At 47.5% G+C, this 26,679-nt stretch overlaps 1 protein-coding gene across 4 annotated transcripts in view; it reads right to left on the bottom strand.

The window, feature by feature from the left end:
* Window positions 1-2,676: 2,676 nt before the first annotated feature.
* The window catches only part of STEAP3 (STEAP3 metalloreductase), a 29,440-nt gene continuing 5,437 nt past the window's right edge, over window positions 2,677-26,679 (bottom strand). For 2 of the 4 annotated variants that reach the window (XM_074873682.1, XM_074873681.1), the window contains exons 2-5: window positions 15,975-16,458; window positions 14,991-15,518; window positions 13,248-13,412; window positions 2,677-6,268 (exon numbers count right to left, since the gene is read on the bottom strand). In XM_074873682.1, coding sequence (XP_074729783.1) covers window positions 5,978-6,268; window positions 13,248-13,412; window positions 14,991-15,518; window positions 15,975-16,457 — 1,467 coding nt within the window. In that variant the 5' untranslated portion in view covers window position 16,458 and the 3' untranslated portion in view covers window positions 2,677-5,977. Of the gene's footprint in view, window positions 6,269-13,247; window positions 13,413-14,990; window positions 15,519-15,974; window positions 16,459-16,617; window positions 16,740-26,679 lie in introns of those variants that run through there. The other 2 variants (XM_074873680.1, XM_074873683.1) reach the window with 2 other exon arrangements.

A 26,679-nucleotide genomic window follows, 5' to 3' on the forward strand; every position in this document is an offset into this window, starting at 1 on the left:
ACTATTTCTTCCTCGTAGTGCAAGGGCTGAGGAGAACCTGGCACTGCGTTTTCTGGGCCATGCTTTCTGAGCTGTGATGAGCTGAGATGGGATACGAGTTTCAGAGCCCAAACTCAAGCACTGTACACAGCTTTATGCTGTCAGTGATTGAAGTGTGCATAGATGCTGCCTGGTTAAAAGGGTAAATTTGAATTTTTGCACAGGGACAAGGTGCGACAGAGCTTTCTACTGAGATTCCTGTCACTTTTCTTGCAGCAGCATGCAGATGCCAGGGGGACTATAGAAGAGAGGGAAGTTAAGTGGCAAGTAGAGCCTGGGTGACCTAAATTGTTCCTTTCTTCTGTTTTGGGCTACTTCTTTAGTTCCTTTCTTCTAGCCTTGTAGCACTGGTGTCATGCTAGGGGTTCACCACAGCTTGCTGTGTATGAGAACTGCTTATTCTTACTGATTCCAGACTATCACTATAATTCTCAAACACTGTTCACAATCTGGAGGTGATGCATGTGAGATTGCAGCTGTGCAGCTTGTGCTGTCTGCAGGGGAAGACCACTGTGTGCATGGTGCAGCCAGCATGGTGGTACAGGTTGTTTGGGAGGCGTTATTCTTGCTTCTCTTCCTCCTGCACAGCACCCAGTTCTGCTTTGCTGGGGACCAGGACCTTGTCTTGAAGCATGGCATGCGTGGCAGATAGGTGAGAGGAGAGGTGGGTGTTTGGGCTGGTAATGCAGTGGAGGAGAGGATGGGGCGTAAAGCTTTCACCTTCCTGTAGATATAATATTTTTGATCAGGTAGGGATTGTACCTTTTGTTTCCTAGCATCCCTCTCTCTGATAGCAATAGATTCTTTCCTTTGTAGTGGGCCAAAAGCAGCTAGCCAGAAGAGTAGGAGTTTTAATTTGTAGTGAATACATTCAAGAGCTCAGATTAATACAAGAATTTACCTTTGTATGTCCATTTCCGTTCTCTGGCAGATGACTTACAGCGTTGTGTACCAGGAATGTCAGCAAGTACTGTAAGAACTGCTGCTGTCTGCCTGCATTCCACATCTTGGGAATGTTTAATTCTGCTTTCTAACCTGAAGCCCAGGGAATGTATTCTTTAAGGCCAGTTTGGGAGGCCCCTTTTCTTCTCTGAACTGAGATTTTTAAAATGGAAGGTGTGATATTGGTCTGTTTTTCACACCACTTTGAGGTGACATCTTTGGCTCTATGCATGTATTTGTGTCCATGCAACTGGAGAACATCAGCTGGTTTTAGAGTCAAAGCAGCACTCTAGAAATGAAAGCTGTATATCCTAGCTGTTAGTATCTCGGCCATTTCTTCACACTACTCCCCTGCCCCATCCCTCCTAAATCAAATAAACCTGGTTTTGCGGAAAGCAGACTTGAATCTTGCACGGCAACTTTGTTTTCTTGAGTGCTGAATGAGACGGCTATTTAGATGCAGACATCTGATTGTAGATCTCTCTTTAAACCATCAGGCTGGCATGCAGCAGCAGCAGCTTGAAGCTAGCTAATTGCAGATCAGATATGGGAAACAGATAACAAGAGTAACTAACCAGCTGAACAGCAGCTGTAGTGGATCCTCCAGTGCTGAGGTTTCTAAATCTAAAGCAGATTATCTTTGTAGGAGGACTGCAGTAGTGCCACTTTAAGTGTTTGAAAGGTTCCAGTAATACTATGGCTTGTAATATGTGATCCTCCTGACTGGCCACACACAATGGTTATTTTTAGTCTTTGATTATGGAAGTCCTGCATGCGCTCTGCTAACAACAACTGTCCCTAATCATAGATGGTATCTTCCTGCTGTATATTGTATGCTCTGCTTTAAAATAAGCGTGGTTCTGACTTGCACTAAAAAACCTCGTGCAGAAATTCTGCAAAACTGCTGCTTATTAAGGCACAATAAACAGATAAAAGAAAACTGTCCTGGTGTAACAAATCTCCTTCCTCAAACCCAGGGCACAGTCCGCAGATCCCACTAGCTCAGTGTGTGAAATTTTGAGCTCAAGGATAACACCAGACTTTTGTGGTTGATTGTAGCAGGTCATGCAGCTGCGCTGGCCATCTTAAAGTCTGGAAGAAATATATTGCATAGAGGTGCTGAAACAAGTGCATCCCCCTAAAGATTTAACTGTAGTTTGATATATCACTTTGTGAGTAAATCCCTGAAGAGCAAGAAACCAATTGCCCTGTTAAAAGCCTTGTATTATAAAACAGAAGGAGTGAGAGAACTGTACCTGCAGAGGTTAATCTTCAGCACAGGAATTTAAATGAACTCATTAAAATCAACTTACAAATTAGCTCATTAAAATGCAATGCTGCAGATCCAGAAGTTGGTTGATCTGGCATGCCACTTCTGTGAAGTGACTTAAGAAACAGAGAACAAATTGATAGTATTAAAACTCCCATTTTCTTTCCAGTCCCATAAACCCTCATCTGGAACTCCCTCTTCCTTGAACTCTGTGTCAACAGCACTTTTTGTTTAGTGCATTAAGCTTGTTTGATCGTGTGCTAGAAGTGCTGTGTAGTATCACTAGCCTCTTGTAATGAAATGTATGTTTGTACACAGTTGTGCCCTCCCACATGCATCGGAACTCTGTAATTGAGGCCCTGGCACCATGGGTCACAGCAATGATAATTTTCAGTTATTACATTGATAATGAGACTCCACCAGCTGCTGGCTGTAGTGGGTTTTATTTCCTAGTGGTTAAATTCTAGATAATCACACTACTACTGCCATTAAACTAATGGTATTGTTTAGGGGAAGAAGGGAAAAAATACTTAAATGAGTTCTGATATAATTGTATAGACCTGTTCAGAATATCTTTTATATAACTACACATGCCAGTGATTAAAACTGGCTTTATGCTTACAGCTTTTTCAGTTGGTTCTTACATATCCCAGAGGCACATAGTAGGCAATACAGAAAATAAAAATATAAGAATTTACATTCCAGCTATATATTCTGCAATAATATATATGTGTGTGTGTACATATAAACAGAGAGAAACTCAAAGTACAAAACCAGTTAATTGGTAAATTTTAAACTAACCTCGCTGAATCCCCTATCCACATCAAAAAATGCATAGGGAAAAGATATTGCAGAATTCCTCAAACTACTTTTCAGCGTTCCAGAATATGAAGAAATTACTCAAACTGTTGTGTCAAAGATTTTAAGGACCAGGTGCCTACAGAGGGCACCATTGAAATGCTGTTCTGCATTTACAGAAATCGGTTTCAGTCTAAAAGGGATGGTGACTGGCTGAACAGTATGTTGGCACAGGTGTTACCTGGAGACACTCGACCAGCCTGTTTTTAGATGCTGGGGAGCTGCAGTAGCTGTGGGGATTTTGAGATGGCTCATCTGTCCATCTGGGCTTGCGTCCATCTGAAGAGCATCATGCTGACTCACTAAGGGAGCCAGCTCCTCAGGTAGGTCTGGTTCCCTGACTCTGCTTCTGCTCATGAAAACTGTCCCTTTACCATTGATGGGAAAGGGGGGGTGGGTGTGAAAGTCATGTAAACAAAGCAAAGGTGCAAACCTTATTTCTGCTGGGCAGAAAGGTGAGTCTTTAACCTCGCAGCCACTCACAAGAAAAACACACCTTTCCCCTTGAAGACAAAGCGTGCAAGCCTGTGTAATGTTCTTTCCCTGACTCCTAATCCTTTTTTGTACCACCAGGCAGTAGTCTTGCCTGACCTAAAGATGTGAAAAGGAGCTTAGGTGGGAAAAAAGAGGCATTGGAATACACTATTGTAACCCAAAAATGCGTAAACTGGTGCTTTTCTGTTGACTTTGCTTGATGATGAAATGGAAGAGAAGACTAAAAGAACAAGCTTGCTGAATTCAGTTTTCCCTCAAGGATGAGTTAAACTGGAGTGGGTAGAATTATACTCAGGTGACACTGTCTCAAATCCACACAGAAACTTAACCTACCATTCAACCACAAATAAATAGTGCTGGGTAATCAGTGTGCTGGGTAATCAGTCTGCTTGGTGAGTGATTTGATCAGGTGCCCATCTGGGCTAGGTTGTGGAGGCGGATGGGGAAACCTGAATAACTGCAACTTTCTGAAGGGGAGAGTGGGAAAGAATGGTACCCTCCCCCTATTGCCAAAAAAAAAAAATCACAAAACAAAAAAAATCAGCCGATTATGAAATCTAGGCATTTCCCTCATACCAATTGCTTTCTGTTCAGTGAAAAGAAGCGGTGTTTGGAGACTACCATAAGCTGTAGGTGAGAACTGAAATCCCTCAGTATCATCACTGGCACTGAGAGGAATATTTGGTAATATTACTCACTGTAGTTATTTGAAGCTAAACAGGAAATTCTTAAGATTCTCTGACAGTGTAGAAATCATCCAGGTTACAGAAGCGATTCTGGCTTGCAGAAGGGCTTACATGCCCCAAATTTGATCATTTCCCCCCCCACTTATATTAACTGGTGGAGTAACAAGTACTTTCTTGTCCCACAAATGGCACCTTGTTTGATGCTGACAGCTGTTGTTTTTCAAAGCAATACTGAACACTGAGTGGTGTCTTTTACTTAACTGTAGGAAAATGAGGCTATTCTAGCCATGTCCTTGTATCTGACCTTACGGAGGTAAGGTCATCCCGATTGCTTGCATTTAAATGAGCTTTTGTGAATGGCTGTCCATTCTCTGTTTGGTGATTTGGATGTCCAAAACCTAAAGAATTATTCTGATAAAGAGCAAGAGCTTGAAGGGATAGAAAGTGACAGGTGGAAAAAGAAATTAGGACAGAAATCTTCATTGCCCTGTACTTTGTCCAAAGTGGGTGTGAAGTCAGAAGAGCATTTGATACCTGCTTTGGGATCTAGCAAGTGACTTCTTAAGGTGCAAGGCAATGAAGGACTGTGCTCAAAATGTACAACTGCTGTGTTTTCATGTTGTGATCAAAACTTGCTGATCCTTTTACAAGACTGTTCAAAGATCTTATTATTGCTAGAGAAACCGGTGGGTTTAGAGCTGCTGTTTTGTCTGCATAAATGGGCATGTTTAGGTGGCAATGATTTCTAAAAGCTTCACCCTAATATTTGATGTAAGGCCAGCTGGAAGGCCTTGGTTTTCTCCGTGTAATTTTGTGAAGCAGCAGGTCTTTCCGATAATTATCATCGCTCTATTTCTGTCAAATACTGCTTGAAACTTTGGCTTAGTAAAACAGAGAACATGCAGCAGCAGCAGCTGTCATCTCAGAGCTAGCAGTGCAAACCAGACATGTGATATTAGGGACATCTCTCTCTTCAAATGCTTTTATACTGTTGGAAAAGGTGCTTTATTTCTGTACCTTATAAGCATGCACCAGGCACAGCTTACAGGACCAGAAGTGTTGTCTGTATTTGAGAGAACAGGGATACTTGGACTTGCTGTCAGGTTTGGATGCTTTTAGTAACATCTGCAGATGCTACAGAACATGGATATTGCTGTTCTTTCTTGTCCATGGAGTTCTCAAGGAGACCAAAACCAGAGACAATTCATCTTTCTAAACCTCACTGCCTTGATTGAGCCAGATACTCAAGGGGCAGGATATCTTTGCTGTCATAAAGCCCAGAAAATCTGTGCTATTTTGTATTTAAAAAAAAAAAGAAAAAAGGCATTGAAATTTATGAGAGCAGCTAGGGAAGCAACCAAAAAGTTCTGGTCTGGGGAGCTGCCAGCCAGCACCTCAAGTGACTGATCTGACTAACAAAGTCCATCAGTTTCCCATGTGTATTAGTGCTGCTAGCTCGGCTTTCATGGTCATTTTTAAGGCAATAATTGTCCTAGCAAATCAGCAATATAATTTAACTATCACTGTCTAAACTAGTTTTATGGTCATCCATTTTCTAAAGTCACCAAATTTTATTATTTACCCACAATACAATTATACCAAAACATACATTATATTTAAGAAAAAGAAACACCTTTATAGAAATGTTGATAGCGCTTTGAAATCGTCTGTCACAGCTGGGGCTCTGTTAGACATTGCTAGAGGTTTCCCCGCTTGAATATTCCCCCGTTGCACTGGGCAGAACAAACTTCACGTATCTCCCCTTCTCCCAGCCCCTCCTGATTCGCAGAAGTCTTTGCCGGATGCAGGGCAAAATGAAGATGACTTTTGCTAGGATCACAGTACATGGGACAAGCAGCGTGAGGGTGTAGGTCGGAGGCAGGTAGAATTTGTACTGGTTCTCATCGAAGGCCCTTGACCATCCGTACGTGAGTGTGTGCAGAGTGCTGATTACCAAGGCAATATATCCAAGGGTGGACTAAAAGGAAGAGAAACACATGCCATTTAGCAGAGGACCTTGTGCCTGGCTGTTTTCCTGTATTTTTTTACACTATTTCTTAAGTGTACATAGCACAGAGAAAGAAATGAGTATTCCCGTGTTTCTTGGACAGAATAAAATGCGGCTGGAAGCCTTTTGTGGGTAGTGTGCCAGACTGCGTTTTTCTAATCGGAGGTTAAGTGTGATATTAGAAACTCAGCAGGAGTTTCCCAGAAGATGCTGCCAACTTGGCTGAGAGGGGGGCTCCTGCCTCCATATGAAGCAGCAGCCCCCAGACCCTGCTGAGCACGTAACCGCGGGCAGCTCACAAATGCTCCTCCCGAGCCGCAGCCGCCAGCTCCGCTGCCTGCCGGTCCATGGCTGGCGAGAGGCTGGTGACCGGCGGGGTTAGGCATCATCATCGTGGCTCTGGACCAGCAGTTGGCACCGGTCAGAAGTTGGTGAAGCCGTAGCTTTGCACAGATCGAAGAGACCTTCAGGTAACTGCCATCATCTACAGGAAAATGAGATTGTGGAGACAGAAGTGCTCTGTTCTGAGGTGAGCAACAGCCCTGAAGGCTTTCCTTCTGTCCTACAGATCTATGTTGTTTTGTGAGCCAGACCGTCGGGCTGTGTGATGGACTAAGTCCTTGAAATGGGAAGTCGAGAGCCCTTTATTTACTCAGGGAAGCAGCAGGAATGCAGCCTCTGTTCTGCAGAGAACAACTTCCCCCAGTTTCAGCTGAGATCATGGCTCCCAAGCACCCAGAGACAATATTTTGCCTGAATTTTTCCAGCTCCCTCTGAGGGTTGCTCTTTAGGGAAGTTTTAAACTGTGGTCCCCTCACTGGTGGTTTCCTGCCAGCATCAGAGGTGGTGGCTCCTGAGCTTGCCAGCTCCCACTGCCCACTGGCACTCAACAGGAGCTGGGCACTCACTCCTGGAGGCATCTGAAGTACAAGCCTTTGCTGCTGTGTTTTCAAAGAACAGCACAGGTGTAGCATATTGCTCTGCTGCTCTTTGAATGCTTGGTCTAAGCCTGCGATAACAACCAAATTCCAAGATGCCTAGACAGGGAAAATTTCGCTGCTCACGTCCCCAACTTAGGGAAGGAAGCTACCAGATCTGGTACTTCACTTTTACAGCCCCTATCAGGCAGTCATGTGGGTGTTGCTGAATCCTGCCAAGATTTCACCCGTATGACTCCCTGCCAAGGTAGGGAACTCTCCTCTGTGTTATGGCTGAGCATTAGTCAAGGTCATGCCAGGAGTCGGGAGCAGACCTGTGAACTGAACCTCAGTCCTGCGTGAATCCCCACACCCATCCGTTCTCCTAGGGACAGCTGTCCTTACCAGAAGCCACGTCCGATTCCTAAACCAAAAGTGGTAACAAGCAGCAAACCTGAACAGGGTCAACATCTTTGTTGGTGACATGGACAGTGGGATCGAGTGCACCCTCAGCAAGTTTGCTGATGACACCGAGCTGTGTGGTGCGGTTGACACGCTGGAGGGAAGGGATGTGCCATCCAGAGGGACCTGGACAGGCTGGAGAGATGGGACTGTGCAAACCTCATGGAATTCAACGAGGCCAAGGGCAAGGTCCTGCACATGGGTCAGGGCAATCCCAAGCACAAATACAGGCTGGGCGATGAGTAGATTGAGAGCAGCCCTGCGGAGAAGGACTTGGGGGTATTAGTGGATGGAAAACTGACTGTGAGCCAGCAATGTGCACTCGCAGCCCAGAAAGCCAACCGTGTCCTGGGCTGCATCAAGAGAAGTGTGGCCAGCAGGTCAAGGGAGGGGATTCTCCCCCTCTACTCTGCTCTCGTGAGACCCGCCCTGCAGTGCTGTGTCCAGCTCTGGGGGCACCAACAGAAGGACACGGACCTGCTTGAGTGGGTCCAAAGGAAGCCACAAAGATGATCGGGGGGCTGGAGCACCTCCCCTGTGAGTACAGGCTGAGAGAGTTGGGGGTGTTCAGAAGAGAAGGCTCTGGGGAGACTTATAGTGGCCTTCCAGTACTTCAAGGGGGCTACAGGAAAGATGGGGAGGGACTCTTTATAAGGGATAGGATAAGGGGTAATGGTTTTAAACAGAAAGAGGGCAGATTTAGATTAGATGTAAGGAAGAAATTCTTTCCTGTCAGGGTGGTGAGGCACTGGCACAGGTTGCCCAGAGAAGCTGTGGCTGCCCCCTCCCTGGAAGGGTTCAAGGCCAGGTTGGACGGGGCTTTGAGCAGCCTGGTCTAGTGGAAGGTGTCCCTGCCCATGACAGGGGGGGTGGAACTGGATGATCTTCAAGGTCTCCTCCAACCCAAACCATTCTACAATTCTATGATTCTAAGATTGGTTTCACTTAGAAAATTAAGGAGTTTGCTGCAATATGCCATGATTGCAGTTGAACCTTACGGCAGGACCCGATCCATAGCTCATCCATCTTTTATCGACTCTGAGCTTTTCTCCAACAGGCAAAAAAATCCCTGTGTGGCAAAAGGTTGGAAGTACCAGCTTGAGACTCATCTGGCAGAGCAGAGATGTAAAGCAGGGCAGGGGAAAAGGGGACAGAGTGAAGTCCAAGGGCAGCAGATGCTTTCTGCCCTGGGTGGAGGTTGCATTCAGAGTCTGCCTGAGCAGGGCTTTATGCACAGCAGACATGTCAGAGCTGCAGATAATTAGTTTGTTCCTCTATGGTTTCTTTTTAAAGCGCTGCTGGTACTGGGGGAGAGTAGGAGTGGAAATTAGTAGCACAAAAGGTGACAAACCATCACAGGCGCACAGTGACTCACCTTTGTGTGCGGACAGCAAGGCACATAAAACAAAAAAGCTAATTGGCAAAAAACGTGTGGATAAGCTGCTGTTGGCTGCAAAGAGCACTAGCAGCTACTCAGCAGCAATGGGCTGATCTGCTCATAACACAAATGAGGGGCTGTCTGCTGAGAGCAGGGGGTGCCCAGGGAGGGTCCCAATGCGGATGGTGACTGAAGGACCTGTGGTCAGCTGCACCCACCAGACAGCTGGGTACAGGTTGGTCTGTAAATGCACGAAAAACAAAAGTTTTGCTGATCACAGCTTGGCTCAGTATCTACAGCTCAATATACACTCAGTATAGTGCAATGCAGAGCCTGCTGAGCACACCCCAGGGGCTAATCTGCCAACGTGCTTATCCCTGATACCGCACTGAGTTTTGAAGCTCTGCTCTCGTTTATCCTCTCAGTGAAGTTTCTGGCTATGAAACTTTTTTTTTTGTTTTGAACAGTGGCAGGGGTTTCTTTCACCCTGTCACAGCATGGGGAATGTGGGGCCACCGCCCATGTAAGGTGTTAAAGCCCTCTGAAAGACAGCTGTACAAAGATGGTATCTTCTAATGTAGGCTTTGCATACATTTTCTATTCTGTATTCTCTTATATCTCTCCCATCTCCTTCGTGTCTTCAAGGCTCCCTGTAACGCATCAGCGAAGGTGATTCAGTCGCATGAGGCTCATTTAGAAATGTCTAGGCAGCGTCCAAAGCAAACAGCCCCTTCCTGACCCAAATATGTTTCTGACTTCTGTTGCCATCAGTCCTGTGAAGTCATTAGCTCCATGGAAGCGGCTCTGGTTTGCACCTCATCGACAGGAGGGTTAAAAAAGGTCTGATGACAGATTCTTTATATCTTGTGATACACGAGCTAAGGAAGAAACCAGGTCAATTCAACCTTCAAATTCCAGGAGGACTTCTAGGATGGGAAGGTAAAGGCAATCATACACATTTTTACTTCTCAGCCAATTAGAGTTGATTTGTAAATCATCGGGGAACATTAAAAATGTCTTCTCTAAGTTGAATTACATACAAATCATTTCTGTTATCCAGTCTCTAGATCCTGTACACTTTCTGTTAATCAAAACTGGACATATAGGGGAACAGTGTCTCTAATTTAACTATATTTAATTGAAATTTGTGTATGTGCAAGAACTACTACAAAAATTAACTGTTTTTTTTCCTAAAATCATAGCAAAATCCAAATGGGATTTTTGGCCTGTCAGGCAACAGATGTGCATTTTAGGAGTGTGGCAGTATCCCGTGACACATACATGTGCACACACTGCTGCTGGAAAATGTTAGACTTGGGAAACTCTGGGTAAGGAGGGGGTTAAAGTGGCTCCTGAATTTGTAACAAGCCCCAGCCCTCTCTCAAATGTGGCTTTTGGTACAGTGTCTCTCAAACACACCAGCCAGTTCATCTGAAATGGCAACAAATTGCTGCATTTTCTGGGAGACATCTGGCTGGGGTGGCTGCGCTCTGCATTTTCCCCTTTTTTACTTTTCCCAGGCCTGGGAAGCCACGATGCCCCTGATGTGTTGTAAAAGGATCAAGTGCAAGACATCCCAAATATTTGAGAAAGCAGTCTCATGCTTCACCCGCTTGTGCTGCTGTGCATTAATTCAGGGAGGATCACATTGCGTGCTATGTGAATGTTAACTTCTGGAGTTTGGGAGCAGTAGCTGTTATCTGCTCTTAATTTCCTCAAGAAAGGCATCACCAACTTAGCGAAAAGTAAATAATTTAAAAGAGTCCTCATTAAAAAAAAAAAACCCAGAAGCTAACATGCTAAGAGATCTGTAACTTGCTCTTCTTACATGATATTTCCACAGTAGGGCACAATACCAGCCGTGCCTCTCCTGCACGTGATCAGTTGGGAGCTCATGTCGCACTGTCATGCTTTATCCCATGCGGACAGAAATAGGTGTATCTTTCCATGAACTAAGCCAGCCAGTTCCCATTTGGGGCAGCCAAGAGCTATTTTGGAGCTGACCATCATGTATTTGTCTGGTCCCAGTGCCGACATACCCTTAGAAAGACGCAGGAAGGGGTCCCAAAGGGCAGATGCGACAGTCGTGTTACAGGCACTGGTAGGAGGCGGCAGCACTACCTGCTGTGACAACATATATATTACACAACACAATGCCAGCACCCTCCAGGAGAGCTGCCAAGCTGCCTGGGGAGCTAAAGGGAAATGCAGGGGGTTTCAAAGCCTCCTTCCAGGCTGCAAGGAGACACTTCCCTTCATTTGGGATTCCTGGTATGAGATGCCTAAGCCAGGATTGATTTATCCAATGTCCCAGCGGCTGCAGCCCTCCCCTGAGACATGACGATGAGAATTAATATGCTCCCGTTGTCCGATCTGAAAGAGAGGTTTAAAGCCAGGTTTCCCTTCTCCCTGAGGGACAATCTCTTGGGGTCAAGCTCTCCTCTACTCAGTGTAAATAATTACTTGCTAGCCCACGGTAAGAGAGGAAAAATGACAAACTGACTTGCTCATTTGGTGATCGGGGAACTTGTGAGAGGAGCAGGCTTCAAACTCCTGCTCTAATTAATACTGAATTATTTATATGCTGCTGAAGAGCTTCAACAGGATGATAGATATTCACCTCCACATCCCTGAACCCTGCCCTCCCCTTTTGAAGGGTTAGGTGTGTGCCGAGGTGATGCAGGGAGACAGGGTCCCATGGGGGCTTACGCATGTTGGGGTGCCACGTGGGTCACTGCAGTGAGACTTGAAGCCTGGTGCACGCTAAGCAGCAGTGATGTAGGAGACACAAGTAACACGGGGTTTTAGGGCTATGGGATATGACAATGACATGGCCTCAAAATCAGCTCTAATGTGCAGGGAATACTTGAAGGTTCATTCCCTGCTATCCCCGTTAGTTAGGCCTAAGCCTGGCTCCAGGCGCATCCCTGAGAACACTGCAGCCCCTGAGTTTGGGTTTGTGAATGTCCCACATGGTGGACCCAGGTCACTAAGGGAATTTGGCCCTTGGGAGCTTGGACATCGCTGTGAGTGGGAAGAAGGCTCCTAAACCACTGAATGACTTTGGAGAAAGAAAAATTACATTCCTAATTACTTTTTCGAATCAGACATGGGCTCTTCATTGAAATCATACCCAGGTCTCTGTGCTTCTTAGGCTCTGGCATTTTTATAGACCAGTCTAAGCTTTTTCGAACCTATTGAATATTTGGGTGCATGCAAGCTCTGCCAAACCTGACCTCCCCCTGCACTGTCCTCCCAGTGCTTTCCTTTTCAGAAGCCCACTCTCCCTGAAATGCAAGGGCAGATCTGTGTCCTGCAGCCAGCTGTCTCCATGGCAGGTTACCTTCCTGCCCTCCACAGTCTGGTGCAAACCCTCCGCAGCATCTCTGACATGTCGTGCAAGGTGCAAACTCCCCGCAGCATCTCCAACATGTTGTGTATGGTGCACACTCCCCGCAGCATCTCCAACATGTTGTGTATGGTGCAAACTCCCTGCAGCAGCTCCGACATGTTGTGCATGACTGACATGTGTCTGGCTCCAAGGGGGATCTTACCCACGGAAGCAAACAACCCTGCCCTCTCAAAATGACCCCAAGGCTTTCTGCCTTTCCACCTGTGTGACTTTAGGAGGTTTTTAGCTGTGAACAGCAGTGCTGCTCCTGGGCACCAAGTGAGGGGGGAAAGGGCTCTGAAGGGGGGTATCACACAAGCAAAGCTGAAGCTGTTTTTTTTCTCAGGATCTCTAACTAATGCTGCTAAATGCAGGGGAGAAAAATTTCAGCCCAGACATTAAAGACTCCCTCCTGCAAAGCCTGCCACTAATCCTCACGTGGATGCCCATGACACTTTACATTTTCCCTTCCCCCCAAGACAGCAGCACCCTCCGCAGACCAGGCAAGAGAGCAGCGCAGCCCCCCTGGGACCCACCACGTCCTGCTGCCCTGCCATCACCGCTCAGTGTCACCTCCCGCCGCTCAGTGTCACCTCCCGGGTGGGGGGTTCCATGGCTCCAGGGTGCACGGAGAGGCGTGGAGCGGCAGGGTTTGCCCTTGACACCCGTGCACAGCTTGCAGTTGCCGTGCCAGAGCAGGGACGTGCTGGGATGGCAGGTCAGCCTCTGCCCTCCATGGTCTGCGTGAGGGCCTGACTGACTGCAGAATCACTCTCTGGCATCGGCAAATGTCAACTTTACCTGAATGAAACTGAATTCCCTCCAGTTGAGAGAGTTTGCGATGGATGGAAGTGAAGTGATGGCAAGTAACGACAGCAAGCCCAGGGCAATTATTCCAACAGAAATATAAATCTCCATCCTCCAGACTTCCTCCTCTACCCAGATATTCATCTTCTTCTCCATAGCCTGGCATGACAACGAAGGTTTGTTAAAATGGAGCGCTTAGAAATAGAGGAACTGAATTTTATCTGTATGTTTTGGTTTTAGAAGCAGGTTTCCTGGATGAAGACAGTCCTACTCGCACCTCCAGCACTATTTGCCTATTTGGGAGGTGTGGAAATGCTTTTTTATCCCACCACCATTTGGCCAAAGCTAGGCCTGATTCAAAGCCTGCTGGGAAGAACTGCTGAATGCTCCCAGCTCCCACAACCGGTAACCACAGCAGCAAGCCCCAAAGTCACATTTGGAAAGACAATTAGAACGAGAAGACAGTTTAAAGCCATGAAAACAAATACAGATGCTTGAATATGCAGTAGTCTCCTAATACCCTTTGTTTTAAGTGCATTTAGGGGGGGAAAATTGTTCATGCTAATGGAAGGGAAGATGGGTTTTATGCTGCATGGCAAAGAGGAACATTTAGAACTGTCCTCTTTAGCCCATTAAATGGGTTTAATTTACTAAACAAAGATGTTGCTAGAAAACAGGAGGTAGAGGGGAAATGAACACAGGATGCTTGCCTGAGATTAATGTGCGACTGTGGCAATTGAGAAGGACCTGCTCGAGGTTGGAGCTGAGAGGCTGGGGATGTTGTTTGATGGATGCTTTGAACAGGTACTGCTGCCGAAACCAGCCATCCTGCTCCTCTCTGCCCCCACGGCCCCTTCCCTCCTCTCTGTTGGGACAAGCATTTGGAAACACTCGGGCAAATATCCCAGCACAGAAAGTGGATTGGTTGCGGGGCAATTCCGTGATCAGGTTCCCCACTCAGCTGCATGAAGCTTCTGCCATCCCAGGAGGGAGTGGGGTGCAGCAGCAAGAAGCCAGGGGCAGAAGGGCAGAATCACATTTTCCCATGGCACTGTCAAGTTACAGAGCTGGCTGAATTCCCTAAAGGTGGCAATCTCACACTGTATAAACACTGCTGAGAGTCTCAATAAGGCAACAAAGTCCTTTTCCATTTCCTCATTTCCTTAGACTATGACCAGTTCTTCACCATCATTTTGTTAAACTCCCAGAGGCACACTGTGATGAGGACACACCTTCTACAAAACAATTCCCACCCCAGGTTATGACTTGGCCACTCCAGCAGGTACCTACTGGGAATGTCAGGGATCTCCCAAAATCTAGGGAGAAAAGTTGAGGGCAACTCTGCTCCCTCCACCACTGGATTTCTCCTCTCCTAGCATTTTTCCTGCCTCTGCCCTAGTCTCAGACATGCCAGGTGCCAGGCAAGGCTGGTTTCAAAGGCTTGTCTGTGCTTCTGGGGAGCAACGGCATGGCATGTTTGATCCTAGCCCTGGCTGTAAATGGATGGGCAACACCCTGCTAAGATGACTGTTCCTCATTGTGGATGGGTGCATGGCCAGTGTGTGGTGTGCGGTTGCCCTGTGGAGGAAGTGCTTGTAAAGAGAACAGCTTATTCCCACTGTCCCACACGTGCTTTGGACAGTGAATGCAAAAGCCAAGATATTAAGCCCGCTACCCAACATCTGGATGTGTGCAGGAGATTACTACAGGTGCTGACCCGAAGAGTACCCACATTACCTGCTTGACGGCCGTCTCGATTAACTGGTAGCGGTGGGAGCGGCGCATGGGCAGACAGAGGCTGTACACGGCATGCAACGCTGCACAGAAGAAGCTGAGGAGACCAATCTGCTTTCGGTGCTGGAGCCACTGGTCAAGCCAATCTGGAAAGCGCCTGTATTTGGTGCCGTAGTAGAGTTGTGAGCAGGCTGCCAGCACCCCGGGCAGGTAGACGAGAGACAGCATGACGTAGGCCACACAAGGCAGCGTTGTATTGACCACCTCGATGGGGATCTTGTACAACTTGTTCTTCTGCTCCCTGATGTAAGGGTGGATGACCTGTCGGATCAGGTTGTAAGTGAAGAAGCAAAGAAAGAGCCCCAGAGCTAAAAGGATGGGGATTTTCCAGGCTGGCAAGAGGCGCAGGGGAATGTTCTCAATCTCACAGGCTGATGACATGCAGCCCATGTCCACAGGGGTGAATCCCATGACTTGAGCAATTTCTGCTACAGTGCGCTTGGCTTCTTGGTTATTTGAGCAAATCAGAACCTGCAATGAACAGAAAGATACACACAGGGCAAAGAGAGATCAGGCTGCTGGGAATGAGTGCGCTGGGAGGGATGCTGTGCTAAAGGGAGCCTACGTTATTCCACTGATCATCATGCTTCCTGGCAGGCTTTCTGATGGGGATTTACCATGGCTGCCAAAGACCTCTCTCCTGGACAGGTTTCCTTTCATGTGTGCACCACCAGTTTGTTTTACAGGCTGTGTTTAGGTAAACAGACAATTAAATAATACTTTTCACTTGGGCAGAGGCTCCAAAGACTACAAAGCATGAAGTAAGTGAGGGTACTTCATTTCTGAGCAAAGAAACGCAGGTGATCTCTGGATGCAAGAGTCAGCACTCAGACCCCTTCTCCTGGAGCCTAAGGCCATTTGCTGATGCTGCCAGACCTCAGCTGCTGAAACAGTGGGGATTTGGCCCTTGTCAGAAGAAAACAATACCTGCTTATTTCCATCCCTGGCACCTGACTGCAGCGTCCACGCAGAAACCACATTAAAACCCTTGACCACGGTGCAGGCTGGGAACAGGGAAGCCAAGTACTCAGCATTGGATTCTTTGTGATGGTTGACCTCAGTGTTGTTACTAACGTCCACCAGGATCTTGCCTGCCAGCACATCAGCCAGGTCGCAGAGGGTGGAGTAATGTTCCCTGAAAACCGCCACAAAAATGACATCCGTCTTCTTCACCGCCTCAGCCTGGAAGGTGACTTCTGCTGCGGAAGGGAAGAGGCCAGCTTTTCGCTTCGGGTTGCGGCTGCCGACCACCACCTTGAACCCGGAACACACCAGGCGGATGGCCAACGACCGCGCGAAGTCCCCGCTCCCCAGCACCCCGATGGTGCGGCCGGCTGCAGGCGTGGTGCTGGGATCACCCTCCATGCTCCGATGGCCCAGGAGGGGTTTGGCCATGTCTCCTCTGGACATCCTGGCAGGAAAAACAAGGGGAAATGCAAGTTCATTGTGAAGTTCTTGCAGAGACCCAGACCACATCTGTGGTCACAGGGAAAAAAGCCACTTAGGCCACTTGAGCAGAAGTGCACGTGGTTTTGGTCCCAGTAGCCCAGGACCCATCTGCCAAACCCACCAGCAAGTGTGCAGTAATGTACAAGCACCATTGGAGGGGGACAAAACACCACGCTGGGTTGGAAGGTTTCCCAGGTTTGTGTGATCCAACACCTGCTGGATGCACTCATCCATCCTTTGCTGTTCTTCATGATGGCATCTCACACTGCAAAGCCAGGGGAATGCTAACAGTGACCAGGACCAGCAGCTCTCAGACCCCCTTGGAGCTACCAGGCATCTTCTGAAAAGCCCAGGGCCAGAGGTCCATGGGGATCCCTGAGCCTACATCAGGAAAAGCCAGGGGGGTGCTTCTGACTTGCAGGAGCAGAATCTAGACAGGGAGTTTGAGTTGAAATGAAAGTGTCCTAAATGTGGTAAACAAAGAGAGTTGCAGCATTTGCCTGTTCCAATATTTGGGTCTGGCAAGCGCTGTTTGCTTCAGCTCTTCAATGAGTAATGAGAACTTACTCGTGACATTTAAAAAATGTATTAAAACATGATGGGATTTGCTCATGAAAGATCTTGATGAGCTTTACAAACGTTAATGAATTTTGCCCTGTAACACACTGCTCTCTGTAACAGATTAGATATTGAGGCCACGGAGAGGTTTTAAACAGATCAATAAATTCACAGGCAGCACACCAGCCGGCCCTGGAGGTCAGAATAAACTCAGGCAGGGAACTGCCAGGCTAGTCACGGGCTGTGCCACCAGCAGCTCAAATCTGCCTCCTGACTTAAGAAATGGCAAATTTGCCCTTAAGGAATGGCAAATTCCTTACGGGCAGATTTTTAAAGGGCTCAGGAGGTGGCCCAGGGAATTTACACACCTGGACATCTGGCTTTTGTATTGGGCACACTGGGAGAGATTATAATAAAGACCATAATTAACAAACTCATGATATATTGGGGACTGAGACAACTTGGTTTTGGTGAAGTACAGTCTTGCCTTATAGCTAGTCAAGTTCTTTCAAAGTGAAGGTGACCGCTCTGATGGGGTGACCTGGTCCCTGGTGCAGGCTGTGTTCTTCATAGGCTTTTGAAAATGTCCTTCACCCAAGGCTTTTCTGGGATTGGCGCCGTAGTGGTGCAAAGGGGAAGGGCACTTCTGCATGAATAGTTACCAATGGGAAACAAAGGGTAAGAAGAAATAAATCATTTTAGTAATGGGAATAGGTTATCAAGGGCTTTCCCTGAAGATCTGTGTTGTTGAACATGCTCGCAAGTGATCTGTGAAAGGGACTGAATATTGAGAAGATGGAACTGGTGTGGGATAATAATTTGGGATGGTCTATTGAGAAGAATCTGCAGAAGGATCTCCTCATTCAAAGTGCTTGAGCACCAAAATTCACTACTGACACATGGCAAGAGCTGCCTATGGGAATAAACCCCCCTAACTCTATGTACACTTTAATGAGCTGTAAATTTGTTAAAAACACTCAGACAAATGAACTGAGGGTCACATTACTCTGAAAATACCAGCTTGGTGCTTCGTGTCAGGCACACATCAAACAGAACCTGAATTACCGGGGGAGAAGATCTCTGACACAGCCACCATGATCTCTCAGTCCTGCTTCTCATGGAAAGCCTACAAAACACCTCAGCAGATGGACCTTGAAACTATAATTCGCTGTCCCGGATACAAAAAAATCACGGCTTCAAGTGACAATACTGTTTCTATGGCAGAGGTCTGTCTGCTCTCCTTGCCTCTCACCAAGCACCCCCTTGTCCCAGAGACCAGAGATGCGTGTTCACGGAAGAAGTGCTCTCAGGAGAAAACAAGTGCTGAAGAAAGGCATGCTGACTTCTCCCCTATTAAACACCTTTCCTCTGCTCCCCACATATCACACGGACTTTCTTTCATGCTCCAGGTGAGCAAGAGAGTCCTGTTAAACTCAGAATTACTCATACTCCACTCTGAAGGTTTCTGCTTCTGTTCCAAACCTGCAGAAGGGTTTGTGTGCCACAAGGCTGATTTGGTGATGCTGGCTGTGTCAGCTGGGTTAACCCAGGCTGCTGCCTGTGCACACAGCCCTGCCTTAGGTATATTCCATGTGTATCACAGTCACTAGGATGTTTCATCCAGGAATTAGTGGGAAAGACATACAAAACAACACAGACAACACTACTATACCACTGTATAAATCCATAGATCAAACAGCACACTGCAGTTCTGCTCACTCCACTGCAAAAAAAGGGAATAAACCTCGAAAAGGACCACAGGGAAAGAGTAAGAGAGATGACAAGAGCTGTCAGCTTGGAAAAGAAACACATGGGTGAAGAGGGAGAAGTGACCACCTGGGATTTCTTGGCGTGAAGAGCAACCTTACAAGTGCAGCTCAGGTCAACAGGAATGCTGGAGAGCAACATGGAAACACCAGTCCTCTTTGTCCACAACTCGCTGTGCTGCAAAGCCCCTAGTGTAAAGTAAAGCAGCTCAATCTGAAAAGATGTTGTTTTTTTTTTTTTTCCTGGCCCCTTCTTATCAGACGCTTTATCAAAAGCTCACTGCTTTACTTTTTAGAAATCTTCTTGTTCCACCTAAATTTATTCATGGCCAGAACTATTTGTTCTAGGGTCAACGCTATTGTTCAGCCTAATAAGCTTTCTTTCCTACACCCCCCCTCCTTTTCCACCACCTGTACACACAAAATGTTACTCCAAAATAGAGATGCATCTCTGGCTCTCAGCCAAGGGGAGAGAAATCAACATTCAGGGTGACAAAGCCCTTGTTAACCGCAGACTCATTTTATAATCAATCTAAAGCACCTCAAAAGCTCTCTCCGTGCTCCCACGGGGATGTGAATTTTGCTGCAAGCAAATCTTCTTGTAGTGTGTTTTCTCTGTCCTGTAACTGCCACTGAACATGTAGAGAGATGTTAGCAATGTTTGGAGACAAACAGCTCTGCTGTCTCCTGTTATTTTGATTAAAAAGGATGACAGAATTAAATAGGCTTTGAAGTCAGCAGGGCAGTTAAAAAGTAAGATGCCTCAAAATCTTTTCTGTGGATTTTGGTGTGATTATTTCAGTCACGCTCTGACTGTTGGGGCTTTGGAGCAGGACCCATCCCCACTGCACAGCCCTTGATGGGATGGCAGCATGGTCCCCACCGCCAGCTGCTGTCTGCTACCGCAGGTTGCATTGCCATCACTGCCGCGCACTGAAATCCTGCCAAGGAACGAGGAGAAAATCCCTCTTTCACCATAAATGCATTTTGCGAAGACAAACACTGTGGTCTCTGCCTAACAGATGCCTGGAAATGGAGTGTCTGATTAGGCAACAGTTTTTTTTCACTTCTATATCTCTGCGGAGCACACAGACCCCCCCCCCTCCCGCCACCACCCCTGACTTACCATGTTCATGCTGCTTCTCCTGCACCTATGGCCAATGTGTTACCTGCTTAAAACTCTCCCTCCCAAAGCTAATTCTTCACAGCAGGGTAAACCCATACAAAGTCAGTGCAAATCACCGTGGCCAGGATGCTGTGGAGTCATCCGGAGGCAGAGGACTCCAAGAGTGAATACCACAGCGCTTGGACACTCTTTAGTGTGCTGCAGCCTTAGATAAACCTCATTTATTGATCTTCCCTATCAAGGAAACTGCACCCCTGCTGAGTTACGGCACGTGCAATTCAAGGAGATCGGTTTCTTACCAAGGAAGCTACAAGATGACTTAAAGCACAGCCCAGTGGAAGTAAACTACCTTCAACCCTAACTGGGAAGCAGTTCCCTAATTAAAATATCTAACACAATGTAAAGCTGCCCTTCAGCTAGACTATTGTGACACCCTTATATGACTGTGTGAGGATGCTATGTCCAGCTCTAGCATGCTTGCTCCTGTGTGCAGTTCATTAACTGCATTGCAATTACTGCTATTATTTGCAGGACAATAAGCAGTGATGGACAACGAGCAAGACGGGAAGCTTCTATCTGCCAGGAACCCTACCAAAACTGGCCAGAAGGCCACTCCTGCCCCAAAGAATGAGATCAGACAGACAAAAGCTGGGTGAAACGAAGCAGTCAAATCTCTGTTGCCCAGGCAGAGGGAGGGAGGGAGGGGCTCTCACAGAAGAAAAACATGGATAATTCAATGTATTTTGCACCTGAGGCTTGGCAGAGACTGTTAGCTTAGGCTCAGTGCCAGGCAAACAAGGTTTTTCTGCCTCTCTGCCCACACTGAGCGGCCTTGCTCAGGTTTTGCAGCAGGTTGGCGGTTCTGGACAGAGCCGGGCTGCAGGAGCCCACTCAGGTGTCTCTGGGATCACAGCAGAGTTGATCTGCCAAGCAGATCATCCCCCACTGCTAACAGTGAGCCAGCTCAGTTGTTATCCTCTTTCAACAGACATGGGGAACTGAGATACTAACGATAACAGGACTCCAGCAAGTTTGCCTGGAAAGACCCTGATATCCTTGACTATGTCTTTAACAACGAGACCATCTTTTTGGGCCCCTTTCACCTCCTCTGGTACAGGAGGATAGCCTAGGTGGTTCCCGTAACTCCCAGTCTGGCCATGTTTGAGTTGCAAACCCTGAAGAAGGATGGATCTGTGGTGGCAAGGAATAAACTGAACTTCAGTTCTGGCCAAAAAAAATCAAGACCTATTTCACTGCTTTTGTATTCAGATTTATCAGATAAAAGACAACTTAGTCTTTTACAATATTAGTTTTACAATAACTCTAATAAAAAAAAGCAATGTCTTAAACATATTGCTGAGTCAAACTGTGCCAAAGAACAGGACAGCAATCTCATAAGGAGCTCCAAGTAATGGTCCTGTCCAGTGCAACCAAACTGGTTCCTGTTTGCACAAAAGCTCATCTCTGAGCTCAGCCTCACAGACGGAGCCTAAGCCAGCAGTACCTTTGCTAAAACAACTGTTTTTGTGCCTTCCCTCGAGGTCAGGTTTTGTTTAGACCGACCACAACTGAGTCTGGAGTAGCTGTGGATTCAGCCCAGTGCAGGTCATCACAGAGCCTGCTATGTGCTTCAGCTTCTTCCTTGGGGGTTTTTTGAGATAAAGTACACGATTATTATCTACATCTCGTAATGAGCACATGGGTTGAAAGACAAGCAAACCGCAAGAGGAATCAACTGATGCAGCAGAGCCCTTGGTTAAGTCATTGCACGGGAATGTCCTGCTTTCTGCACCAGGACTGTCCCTTTGGGCTCTGCCAGCTGCGGCTGGCACCCGGCTCCATGGTCCCACAAATACACACGGGAGGGACAGGGGTGATCTCTGCCCCCAGGGGACTTTCAATCTGCATGGAGGGACCTTTGAACCATGAAGCTGAAGCCCTACAGCTTCTGTTTGCAGAGCCCTCTGCTCTGTGCTGTGCCTGCTGGCATCTCCTGTTGCGTTAACCCTTGAGAAGCCCCATCTGGAATGGAGCATTCAGCACCTGAAATCTCCATTCAGGTCTTGCTGTGAGCAGAAATACTCACTTTTTGGTTACAGCCGTTTTGTTTCCAGAGAAAAGAAAACATTTAAGTCTCTTTCCCACACTCAGAGTGTCCCTCCAACGAGCACAGTGAGTACCATGTACCTGTTGGAACTGGAACAGATTTAACAAAAGGGCTTATCCAAAGCTGCTTTAATCCCAGCTCTGATGAACATTTCAGGAGACCTTTCAGTCCTGCCCAGACTGACTGGAAATAACCCCTCTGCTGTGCAGGCGAGGGAAGGAGGAGGGGAACCAGGCTCACTGACTCCTTCCCTCTTTCTCCTTCCAAAACAGAGTTAACTCCCCAACAGCACAAACCAGGAACTGGCAAAGGGAATAAATTACCCGTCAGTATTACTTCAGCCAGAAAAGCCATGTTGCAAACCTACCCGGGATGCCAGCCGTCAGAATGAGGAAATGATGGCAGCCGGCCTCTCCCCTCACCACCCTTTGGCCCCTTTGCCCATGGGGCACACCAGGCAGGGAGTGCTGATGGGGAACAGGGGGGCTGTTCACCCCGTGCGCCTACGGCCAGGGTGGGGACCTGCCCTGGGGGAGGTGGTACTGTCCTGAGCAGGCATCGCTGGGTGCTGAGGCTGTCCCCTGCGATATGGTGGGGACAGACCTGCTGTGGGACCTGTGGGGCTGCTGTGACCCCAGACCTGCCATGGGCTCCCGAAGGTGCTGCATGTTCTCCTGCCACCGCTCCCCACCCTACTGCACTTTGCATTCACAGGTCCTCAGGTCTCCCCCTCCCCCAGGGCAGGTGTTTATCCGATTATCTTATTTATCATGTGTTTATCTGTTAAAACCACTTCCATAAGCTCCTGCAGAGCCCAGCTTTCCCCCCTCTATCTCTCGATCCAATTAACCTCACTGCTTCCTTTCTTACCCCCAAAGGACACAGCAAATGATTCGCCCTCTCCTTCTCTGCAGACACATTCTGCATTTTGAGAACGGGTTTCATATCTCCCTTCAGTGTTTCCTGCACAAATGAAACCCAACTCTCCTCAGAGCTATTTGCTGAGAGTCTGACAACTCAGCCTCTCTTGCTTGTTCTCATTTTTCATGGAGGATTCCCAGAACTGCATTTCCAACCGAGCCCCTCAAAGGCACTGGCCGGAGCAGAGGCGCCACTTCCCCAGTGTGCCACTTCTCTTTCCTCATCGCAGCAGGCTGTTTGCTTTTGCACAACTGCGTGACACTGTTGACTTACGGGCCGTGGTGCCCATCACCCTGTCCTCTGGCTCCCCACGGCCGCTGCCTGGCCGGTCGCTCACCTGGGGTCCACACGGTCAGTCAGTCCTACCACACAGGACATAACACGTGCCCTGTTTTTTCAGACCAGCTCTCCAATTAAAGAATCTTTAATTCTTATTCTCCTCTAAAATGTCTCCAGTCCCTCCCAGCTCGGTGTCACCTACAAATGCAGTATGTGCCTCCCTATTCCATCACCCACTAATGAAAACACGGGCTGGCAGGCACTGACCCTCCCCACTCTGTACACCCTCCGGTTTAAACTTTGATAAATATTGAGGATGTTGGTTTTGGAAGCCAGCAGTGAAGCCAAAGGCATGTCCCTGACCACGAGATGTTCTTCACCATGATCAAAATTCAAAAACATATTTCAAAACAGGGGAAAGCGGAGGAGAAAGGGCTACCAAAATTTCCCACAGGGGCAAAATACATCTTTTTCCCACACAACCTCAGACATTTTGGCTAGTTTTCCTATAGAAATACATCAGCCTGTGGTCACTTTGGAGGGCAATTTCCCTTCCCAAGGTTAAATGGGTGATGTTAAGGCTGAGCAGAAAAATCACCCACCTATGATATGGAATTGGACAACGAACTTTTGGCCTGTTCTTTTCATCAAAACTATGTACTTTTAAGCACAGTTATCAACAGGTTCTCACACAGATACCCCATAACTTTCCCAAATTTGTCTCCAAAGGCAAGGGGCACCCCTTTGCAGTACCTCTTCTCCCCAGCAAAGTCCTTGTCTGAAGAGCTTCCTCTGCTCTTCTGCAAAAAAAATCTTGCTGCCTCTGTCTGTGTCAATAGAGTAATAAGAAGCCTGAGAAGAACCTGCTCTGTAATAAAACTTCATAAAATGGAAATCTGAAAGTCTGGGAAGCCTGGAGGTTTCATGGTAAGACCATGGAAAGCACAGAGCTGAAGCAAGATGGGGGCAGTGCTGATGCTGACATAGCACAGAGGACTTTATCTGACTGATGTGACTCTAAATAAGGTTATTTTCCCTGCTTATCATCTCACAGTTCTTAAGTGACATAAAGGGGTGGTTTAGAACAACTTCAGGTGCCATACTTTAGTCTTATGTAGCTTCTCTTGATTTCTTTTGGCGTCTTATTTCTCTTGCTGCTCTTACCAAACTAACAACTATCTCACAGTGACTCACCCATTTCTGAGCCTTCGCCTCCCCGAAGTGCGGGGAGAGCGGGGAAGCAGCCAAAAGCCTGGATGGTGGAAGCTTCTCAGGTAGATCTAATAATGCCCTGCAGCCAGACATGATGAGAGGAGGTGCTCCTGCCTGAACCAAGCTGGGGAAAATCTCTTCTGCTCTTCTCCAGGCAGTGTGTGTCATTCTGCTGGGAGCTTGAGGGCTTTGGGGATGGTGAGACCTGACTTCAGCAGTCACCACAGGGAGCTGGCAGGCTCTGACTGTTTAAAACCTCTTTATTTCTTTCCAGGAAAGACGCAGAGGAATTGCGCTGTGTGCGCATGAAAATATTTGGATTGGCTATTCCTGTGCTGCAGTGCCTGTTAGAAGGGTCTCCAAGATCAGCACTCCCTCGCCTTTCTGATTTTGCCTCTCCCAGTGACTCAAAGGATGCACAGGACCACATGGAGGGAGAAGATGGCCTGGGAGGCAGTGTGGGGTGGAGGGAAGACACAACCCATGGCATGGGGTCAGCCTGGCTCCTGCTGATCTCCTTCTTTCCTCCCTTGGAGCACAGGCACAGCACACAGTGCATAGAGGTAGCTCTGAGCCAGCCCTGAGTAAGCACAGAGGTGAAAACAGGGACCTCTGCCCAGGAAAGGTATCGAAACTTGTGTTAGGGCCACATTCTGCCTCTTCTGCCTTTCCTGGCAGCTCCTGGGAAGCCACCAGGAGAGGTAGGGCAAACACGACTGGCTGACCGGGTGGTCCCATTCAGGGATCCAGATGGGTGGGAGAGAGATGCTCTCCACTGAAAGTCAACTCACTGCCTTGAGATGCTGGGACCCCACAGCGCTCTGCCTTCCTCTTTCTGTCCCTGGCTGTTTGCCTGTGTCTGGCAGAAACAGTGTCTTTGGTCTGACATCCCGGAGAGCAGAGCCAGCTCTCTTCGCCCTGGAAGCACAGGGCTCTCGCTGGTCAGCCCGGGGAGGTGAATTCACCTGGTCCCTCCTGTTGAGGGACACCAAGCTGCTAACATCTTGCTGTGTGTGTGCCCTTCTGGCCATCTATTTTACATTTCTATTTTTTTCTTCACTCTTTCAAGTGGGTGATGAGACCAACAGGAAAGGAGGAAGAAGAGGAAGTGTTACTGGCTGGGGAGGAGCTGGGTTGAAAAGCAAGAGAAGGTGGCAGGTGGCTTCACTGGGAGAGGACCACGGAAGGAGGATGATTACAGTGATCATGCTGCCTTGTGAATACAGCACTTGCTTTGCCTGAGCACGCCATACTCCTGGGGGCATGTTCAAGGCATGCCACAGACATACCGGCTGTGTTGAGCAGCTGTAATGGGCAGAAGAGGTGTCTGGGAAGGAGAACACCTCGGTATAAAGCAGCAGCAGAAGGTACCAACTCCATGGTACCTTCTCCAGGATGAGGAAAGCCTGGTGCATGTATGCACAGCACGCCTTTTCCCAGGGACCCCAACAACGTAGCAAGACCCACATGTGCTGGAAGAGTATAAACACCACGTATTTCACCACCGCTCAGGGTGTCCAGCTATGCTGGCTGCTGCAGAGGGAAATGATGCTGTCTGCCTGGTCAGTTCTGTCCATCTGGGATCCCTCTTTGATGGTCTTTAATGTGTTTTTTAAAGCCAGCTCTACTGGAGCACTGCCTTGCACACCCACCATTGGCAGGGACACCCTTGCAGTGAGAAGTTAATTTATTCCAAGTACCTGAAGTGATGCATGTTGGTATCTATTAGTGCTTGCACATGATCAGTAGTTAGTATCAACATACTTTAGTGGTGAACACGTGTTATCTACAAATTCTTGAAGCCTATGGTCTGTGGGGAGTAGGACATTTTTTCCAAAGACTACAGTGGTGTGTTCATATGAACTAAATGCAAATGCATATGCAAGTGTAACGACAATCAAGGCTTTAGAGAGACTCACTGAAAATCTGAGAACCTGGAAAAAGGATGGGAAGAATTTCTGTCTCAGTTCCTTAAACCCTGGGCAAAATTTTCAAAATGTTCAAGTGATTTAGGCCCCAAAGTACCTAAGGGCTTTTGGAAATGGGACATAAGCTCCCACATCACTGACATGTTTTCAAAATGTTTTATCCTTTCAGTTAAGCTACATTTCCCTTAAACTTAGATGAAGATGGGAAGCTGCTTAATCCACTGTAGGGCTGCAGGGAAAACTACCCTGTGAAGAAGCAGTAACTTAAAATTTGGAAGTAATTAGC

Source organism: Strix uralensis, chromosome 6 (genome assembly GCF_047716275.1).
Source record: "Strix uralensis isolate ZFMK-TIS-50842 chromosome 6, bStrUra1, whole genome shotgun sequence".
Lineage (NCBI taxonomy): Eukaryota > Metazoa > Chordata > Aves > Strigiformes > Strigidae > Strix > Strix uralensis.